The sequence below is a fragment of the Acomys russatus genome, chromosome 6 (assembly GCF_903995435.1).
Source record: "Acomys russatus chromosome 6, mAcoRus1.1, whole genome shotgun sequence".
NCBI classification, from domain to species: Eukaryota; Metazoa; Chordata; class Mammalia; order Rodentia; family Muridae; genus Acomys; species Acomys russatus.
In genome coordinates, this window is record NC_067142.1 from 88,933,159 (window position 1) to 88,941,756 (window position 8,598).

At 42.8% G+C, this 8,598-nt stretch overlaps 1 protein-coding gene across 1 annotated transcript; it reads right to left on the reverse strand.

Annotated features, from left to right (window-relative positions):
- Positions 1-509: 509 nt before the first annotated feature.
- Positions 510-2,061, reverse strand: LOC127190880 (olfactory receptor 2H2-like). Its single transcript, XM_051148174.1, has one exon. It carries the CDS (start codon positions 1,802-1,804, stop codon positions 866-868), a length of 939 nt encoding a protein of 312 aa, XP_051004131.1. The 5' UTR covers positions 1,805-2,061; the 3' UTR covers positions 510-865.
- Positions 2,062-8,598: the final 6,537 nt, after the last annotated feature.

Here is an 8,598-nt window from a genome sequence, read left to right on the forward strand (position 1 = left end):
TGACTTACAGGACAGACAGAGCTACATAATGAGACCCTGTCTTAAAAAAAAAAAAAAAAAAAAAGACCAACGCTAAAAACAAACCAGAAATAAACAACAAAAAACTCCCCAAAATCCTATAATAAAATATAGAGTAATGGTATGGCCAGCTAGAACAAATGGACACAGGCATTGAGAACCTATAAACAAATGAAGCTAATTAAAAACCTACTGGAAAAGAAAACATAGATATTAACTGTTTTTTTGAATGTGAACTAAAGATACTTCCTCTGTTTCTCTGACTCTGGCATCTCCATCTCCCTTTCTCCCTAAACAAAAGACAATAAATATAGATAGGGTACCAAAGGTAAGCCACATAAATTATTACATTCAAGTCCAGCTTGCTCAACTAATGAGCTTACTGCAGTTACTTACAGAAGAGTGAGTGATGTATCACTGTGTAACCTCACTTAAGCATGGATAAAGACACAGGTAAGTGTCTCACTGGGGTCTGGTGTGTAACTTACTTGCAGTTATATCTCTGGAGAGGTTTCTCTCTCCCAATTGTTTACTGTTATGCCATCCTAAGGAGTGATCATCTGAGTCCTGTCAGTTTCATGAGCTTCTTTTGAGCCTGATGAGCCTCCTTGATCTGTTCAGGTAACAATGCTTCATTTGGAAGAAACTTCTAGCACTTTCCCTCTTTCTACTCTTTTGCTTCTGTTTCTCTTTTTCTCCCTATCCTTCTCTCACTATAATCTATCACTAACGAGGTCTACTGTTGTGGTGTGGGTAGGTATGAAATAGTGAGTGGACTTGGAAGTTCATTTTTTTCCACAAAAGCTTAAATTCATTTTAATTTGGAAATACACTAAATATTTCTCCCTTAAGTCTCCACAGAGTCTCCATCCTTCCCCAGCAGCCTCCAGAATGCCCTCTTTACTTCCTTGTTTCTCAGGGTGTATACAAGAGGGTTGAGCGTGGGAGTGCCCACTGCATAGAAGAGACCAAAGAACTTGCCCCTCTCCTGGGCATAGGGATTTTTGGGCTGCAGATAGACAGCAATGACTGAGCTGTAGAAGAGGGTGACCACAATGAGGTGGGACGAGCAGGTCCCCAAAGCTTTCCTGCGCCCCTTTGCAGAGCTTATCCTCAGCACTGCCCTGGCGATGGCGCCGTAAGAGACGAGGATGAGGCTCAGAGGCACAACCACGATGAAGATACTAGCAACAGCCATTTGGATCTCATTGTAGGTGGTGTCCCCACAGGAGAGTCGAATAAGAGATGGGACTTCACACAAAAAGTTGTCTATCTGCCTATGGGGACAGAAGGGCAGGCGGAGGGTAGGAGGGGTCTGGACTATGGATTGGACCAAACCTATAACCCAGGCCACAGCGGCCAGCTGCCGACACAGGCGAGGGTGGATGATGGTGGCATAGTGCAGGGGCTGGCAGACGGCCACATAGCGATCAAAGGCCATCACTGTCAGGAGGATGCACTCTGTGGTTCCCAAGGACATGAAGATGAAGAGCTGTACAGAGCATCCCAGGAAGCTGATGGTCTTTGTGGGTCCCCAGAGGTTGAGCAGCATCTGGGGGACACAGGTTGTGGTGAAGCAGAGGTCCAAGAAGGAGAGGTTAGAGAGGAAGAAGTACATTGGAGAGTGGAGCCTGGGGTCCAGTGTGGACAGCAGGAGGATGAGTGTGTTTCCTAAGAGGGTGAGGATGTAGGAACACAGGACAACCACGAAGAGGATCTTTTCCAGGTGTGGGTGCTCAGAGAAGCCCAGCAGGAAGAAGCCCACTGGGGAGCTCTGGTTGACCATGGCCTTTGGTGTCTAGCTGGAAAAATGAAGCTGGCAAACAATGTATTTCAATTTATTTTGTAAAAGTTCACCCTGCGTACTTGTCAAAATATGTGAGGTGGATGTTTCTTTTCTCCTTGTACTCTCCACTTTCTCTTCCTCCTTTTCCTTGTTTCTTCCAGTCAAATGTCTTCTAATAACTGAGAGGAAACCAAGAATATCCTGGAAAACAGTTGGATTCTTACACTGGTCCTTCTGGCCTTTTGACTGAGGACAAATGATGAGACACATGAATTCATTAATCACTCAGCTTTCATTGTTTCAACAAAAATTTATATTGAGCACAGTTTATAATCTTAACAATGCAAATATTGACTTTGTTCTTTATGGGTATCAGCAGTTATGAACATCTGTGTGGTCAGATTCATGACTTGATGATGAACATCTCACTTTCTAAGTATGGACATGGATTCATTGATTGCTCACATTCTCTCTGGTACTCTTTTTCAGGAGATTTGTTCAGAGACTGAGATCCTGTGGTTGAGATTTTCCCTTCATGAAATGCCTCAATTTCCAGAGAAATCACTGACTTATTCTATTCTTGGCCAGAAGTGATAGGAACATTCACAGTGGTATGGTGTTGGGATTATTCTTTAAAAATGATTTTTAAACTTACTAAACTAAAAGCAAATGCCTTGTCTTCATCTGAAAAACTCTGTCCTAAACATTTTTTTTTGTTTGAAACCAGAGCATTTATTTTATGACTGATTATGAAATCCTCAAGATTAACTGGATGCGGCATCTACTGCCTTCTTGGGTTTAGGTGTTGTCCCTTCATGGAATCCATGCCAGAATCTGTGGTAGACAATTTTTAGGTGCCTCACCCGCCCAGTTCTGGTTGTGTTTCATCTCTCAGCCTTGGCGTTCTAGATACACTTTCTCTTGTGCTTGGCAGGGTAGCCACATTTGCCATAGGTAGACTTCTGAAGGTCGTAGGCCTTAGAGCCACAGCAGAGGGCACAATGTGTGTGTCTTACTACGACGCTTTCCAAAGGATAACGTTATTTTTGTCATCCTATTTCTGCTGCCCAGGCCAAAGAGACTGATGTCCTCAATGTTTTATCTTACAGTTATGGAACAAGCCAAGATAAACACAATATTGGCCGTACAGTGATTACTGTCTAATTCAATAGTGACACAGTTTCTTAGGATGTAGGATCCTAGCACTGGGCTGGCTCAGGTAAGTGTGAGGCAGCCTGGCCTCTAAAATGAGGTCATTTTTCAAAAAGTAAAAATAAATAAATAAATAAATGTTTAGAGATGGAAAGCTGAAGTAGGTGTATTTTATTTTTCCTTCCATGTAAAACAAAATTTAGTAGCTTAAACACATCATTTCTCTCCCTCCTTCTTTTTGACTGTATTACACTGCCATTGGTACTAAATGTCACCTTGACCATGTAGCCTAGGGAAGCCTGAGCTTGAGTTTCCCCTGATTCACTATTATTATGCTTAATTTGGGGGCATCCAACACAGTTCTCTTAATTCTTGGCTAATTTTATTCATGTTAAAACTACAATCCTTTATTTTGAACTAAGTTCAAATTTAAAGTCAGGTTGCAAGATAGTTCAATGGGTCCCGTATTACTGTCAGTGATATTAATCAAATTTCAGCATTGTACTTGGGTTTCACTCCCACCTCGTTTTTGAATTTTCAAGACAGGGTTTCTCTGTGTAGGTCTGGCTGTTCCAGAGCTCACTCTCTAGACCAGGCTGACCTCGAACTGATGGAGATCTGCCTACCTTGCCTCCTGAGCTGGGATTAAAGACATGTGCCACTGATTTTTATTAATGTGTGTATATTTTTATTCAGCATTATTTTTGGGAAAAGTTGCTCATACCATGCTGTTTTCTTCCTTCATATTGCAGTATCATTTGCTACAGAACAGTCAGTGCAGTCATGGAATTCAAAAGCTTGTTGCCATCATATAACACTCAGTCCATATTCCTACTTTGTATTTGTTCCAATGACGCCCTTTATAGAGTACTTTGAATAAGATCCAGTCAGAATTCATATACTACGTGCAGTTCTTTCATTCATCTCCACTGTCTGCAGTAGCTCAGCCACTGAGCTAAAGGATCTGCCTCAAATATTGGACAATGTGAATAAACCACGTGGTAGAGCTCATAGGCTGGAAGACATGGAGCATCACCACAGGACCCCAGAACTGAAATCCATGAAGTAAAGTTACTGCAGGGGGAGTGGGGGTGGGGTGGAAGGCAGAGCTGAGGAGAACAGTGTGGCCCCCTGGGGGAGGTGATGCTACTGTTGGGAAAGAGAAGAGATCTGGGGCACTGAGGCCAACCTTGGAGGTGGCAGGCAGAGACAGGCACTGTGACAGCTGAGGGACAGGGTCCCTGAAGAGGGGATTGGTGGGCTTTGTCTCCTCACAGGTGTCCTCTGTGTGACTGGAAGCTCTGTGCCATCTTTCTTCCTGCAGCTTAACTCTGAGTCTCCTCCTCCTCTTCCTCTCATGTTTTCTCTCTCTGAATTTTAAGTGCTTTATTGTTAATAATTTCTACAAAAGGCTGTTTGAGTCTTCAAATCCATATGCAAGCCTCTCCTGATTGCATTCACTTCCTACCCCTTAAGAGGAAATCACTCTTATTTAAGTTCTTTATAATAAATTCTCCTGTCCTGTTCTTATAGCAGTGCATTCTTGAGTTACTAAAAGGCAACTCAAGGGCTCCTTAGCTGTGAACCGCTGAATTCTTCCTTTGTCCCTGGCTTTCTTTCTCTCATGGTGACTTTGGGCTTATTATTTTCAAGTTCTTCAATGTTTTTCATCCTTTGACTGTGCGTGTGCGTGTGCGTGTGCGTGTGTGTGTGTGTGTGTGTGTGTGTGTGTGTGTGTGTGCTGTGTTTCAAATCAATCCCCCCATTCCCCTGATCTTCTAATTCTGAGACACCACCAAAATTCAAATATTACTTGACAGTCTTCCAGTTATTTCCATTTTCACGGATGCATTCTCATTCTTGACTGACCACCATTGGAAGGTGCAGGGCATGCGTTGCCATGTCTGCTCTTGATGGTGTTAACATCATGACTTAGTCACCATCTGCTGAGAACTGTCTACACATCCGGCCCCATGCTACATTTCTAGAATATTCACTAGTACTATTCTCCTGTTACAGAGGAGCAGTACCAGAGTGTGGAAGCAACTTGGCCAGTACTACACAGCCAGGAAGGCCAGGCCTGGATCCTGAGCCCTGTCTGACACCAGGTGATCAAGCACTCTGCATCAACTGTGTAACCCAGATGCAATGGCTGCATTCTACCTTTGTTTGCAGGTGAAGAGAAACACAGACAGGTTAAATAATTGGTTGAGGAAAAGACATCGTGTGCCAGATGTGGCTTCACTCTTTAAGACGTGGAGGATTTTTTTGGACCATAGAAGAACAGTTCCAGGACTTACCGTGGTCAGGTCAGAGTCTGTCACTCCTGGGCAGCCAAGGCTTCCCCATGATCGGGAGCTTCTGGCCTGAATGGAGCCTCCACCTGATCTTCACAGCATGAGAAGTGAGAGCAAGTTGACAGCTTATGCTCATTTGAAAGCACGGTCTTTAGGGCTCAGCATTGTTGTGAGTAGGAATGTCATTGTGAACTTCCCGAGGCTCTCTGCATCAGTGGTGCTGTCTGGACATTTTTCTATGATTTCAGGTGAAGTAATGGAAACACAGACATGTTGATTAATTTAGTCAGGAAAATACAATCTGAGCTGAGACTTGAACCAGAGGAGACTGACTAATAGTTCCATGGGCACCATATCTCACTACCATCATTCTGCCAGAGCCCAGGATGTTAGCATCATTTTGACGGCACTGGAGATAGAAAATGGGCACAATGGAAAGGGTCCCTGGACTCCCATCCCATAGGGACACACGCTCATTAGTTCTGCAGGACTCTGGGACCTGTGCCCACAGACAGTTAATTAGCTTCTGTTGATGATGATAGTTATGAGTGAAGTAGAGGAGGCAGAAGAAATCTCCCAGCGTTAAATAAAGAGGTCACCACCTGTTCCTCTCTGTCGCTGGTCAGTACAAATCACATCGTTTCATCCCTGTGACATCCCTTTTCTCTCTTCTCATTTCAACCTAATCCACACTTATGTATCATGGTTTTAATCCTTCCCCTGCCCCCTTGGTAAAGTATAGCAGCAAGGGCCTGGGAAGAAACTCATTTTGTAAAGTGCTAGAAGTCCAAGTACCAGAGGCCATATTAAAAAACAAATCAGGGACCTGCTTGTAACACAGGTCTTGGGAGGCAAAGATAGGTAAATTCATAAGGCTTGCTGGCCAGCCAGCTTGCCTGATCAGTGCAGCATGCAAATGAGGCACTGTCTCAAAAAAAAAAAAAAAAGGTGACACAAGATATTGATATCTGGCCTTCATACATGTACACAATGCACTCACACATGTGTACACATACATACATATAAACACGAATGAACACATAATATAAATATTGATATGTAGTTGCCATATAATAAAAAGCTCAGATTTTAAGCATGTGGTTTGGTATTTTTGATAGGCTCGATCAATACAGAAACACCCCTAACACTCTACAAACTTCCCTTTGCCTCTTTAAAAATTTATAAAAATATTTATTTATTTTTTTGGGTTCTCGAGACAGGGTCTCTCTGTGTAGCCTTGACTGCGCTGGACTTGCTCTGTAGACCAGGCTGGCCTCAAACTCACAGTGATCAGCCTGTCTCTTCCTCCCAAGTGCTGGGATTAAAAGTGTGCACCACCACTGCCCAGCATTGAAATATTAATTTTAAAATTTCATTTATGTGCATGTGTATGCGAGTGTATACCATATGTATGCAGGCACCCTTGGAGGCAAAATAGGGTGTTAGATTATCTGGAGCTGGATTATCATTGTTTTCGATCCATCTGAAGTAGGTGCTGGAAAATGAACCCAGGTCCTCTGCAAAAAGAGCACAGCACATGTTTGTAGCTGCTGCCATCTCCACAGGCCCTGTGCTTCCTTCTTTGGGAACTTACTTTTCTTGATGTGCCTGTCCACCGAAGGTGACCGGGCAGGAGTAAGATAATAGTGGAGTAGAAAAGCGTTTGTTTTTTCCCTGGATTATGTTCAGCACACTGGCTGACTAGTTTTAAGTAAGTTTGAAAATTTGTGCTGAGCCTTATTCACAGCTGAATAATGTCACTGGTCTATGTGGGACATTCTGCCTGTGTGACGATCTGCTCTCATCAAACCTTACATCAAAGTGTCTTTTTATCACCCTGAGGTTTCATGACGTTTCCCCATTCTTCCTAAGCTCAGTAGTGGGAGAAATGGAGTTTTAAATAAAATATGGTGTGTGTGCTAGGTGTGAGCATAGCCCAGGTTCAGAGTGAATGAGGGCCTGGGCTGGATCCCAGATACCACACAGAGCACAATGGTGCACCTCTTATCAACGGGAGACACAATCTGAGAACTGCATCACTAGATGATTGAATCAAGTGTGAACTAAATATGGTGTAGTTATGTAGGATCAATTTTCGTAACAAATATATAGGAACAGGAGGAACAATAGGAAAAGGACATTAAAGAATACAATAACAAAACTGTAAGGATATCAGGTTCTGAGGAACGATTCTCTTGGCGTAATCAGCAGGATTTCTTCTGCTAGAACCCGGAGCAACCAGAACACAGAACCTCAGCCAGAGTCTGGAGCCCCAAAGCCTTCCCTTAAGCGATTCTCTCTAGGAACATCTCGAAGTGGAGCAATGAACAGCCAAAACTATCCCAAGTCTCCAAAGACCCTGCCTCTTGTTTTCGGCTCACATTTATACCTTCTCTCAGAATTTGTTCAGGGATGTTTTTCAGCTGGTTAACTACCAATCTCCTACACACAGTGGTTTGACTTCTAAGGGGATAAACATCACCTATTCTCTCATAAGTGTTTTTCTTATCCCCCACTTGTAATATAAACAAAAAACATGTTTATCTCTTCTTCACAGTTACATAAATTAAACAAGCGCAGTGTTCTTAAAAGCTGTAATGTACAAGACACCCAGAGTGTATTGGTGATAGAACATCATGTGGTGCATGACTGTGGCAACTCACTTCCCACAATAATCTTTGTTACATTCCAAGAAAAATACCTCTTGTGATAGCTCAGAAATAGCTGTAAAAAGTATGCGGCTGCATTGAAAGTTGTAGGCTCATTCTTTTATGCTGAAATGAGATTCTTACTATGTAGTCCTGAGTGGCTTGGAAATTGGTGTGTAGGCCTGGTCTGGTCTTGAACTTGCAGAACATTCCTGGCTCTGCCTTATGGAGTTGGAGTTTTAGATATGCATCACCACACAGATTTTGCTTTAGTTTTAGGAATATTTTGTGTATGAGATGATGAGTTTGGCTAAACCTCAATCTCTCCTTCCCTCTGGCCATATTTGAAGGATTTAAAAGAGAAAGAGACAGTGAAAATGGGTCACTGTAAGAAAGATTAAGTGGTGAGAAAGGTATTTGGGGAAAGAGAGAGTCCATGTGCAGTTGGTTCAAAGTTAGTCCCTTCCAAATTCATGTGACAAAACTGTACCATCCAAGATACATGTTTAATAGGCAGGCTTTTGATAGGAAATTAAGTCCTGAGGGAAGAACTCTTGTAATTGGCATTAGTGTCCATATAAAAGAGACTCTAAGGAGCCAGACTCATCATTGGAAGACACATAGAGACCTCTGTGTGTTAGTGGGAAATTGGGCCCTCACTAAATCACAGAATCTGCCTTCATCTTGGTCTTAGGTT

Excerpts from the sequence above, each read along its gene's own strand:
- LOC127190880 (XM_051148174.1), bottom strand. The coding sequence starts at position 1,804 with ATGGTCAACCAGAGCTCCCCAGTGGGCTTCTTCCTGCTGGGCTTCTCT.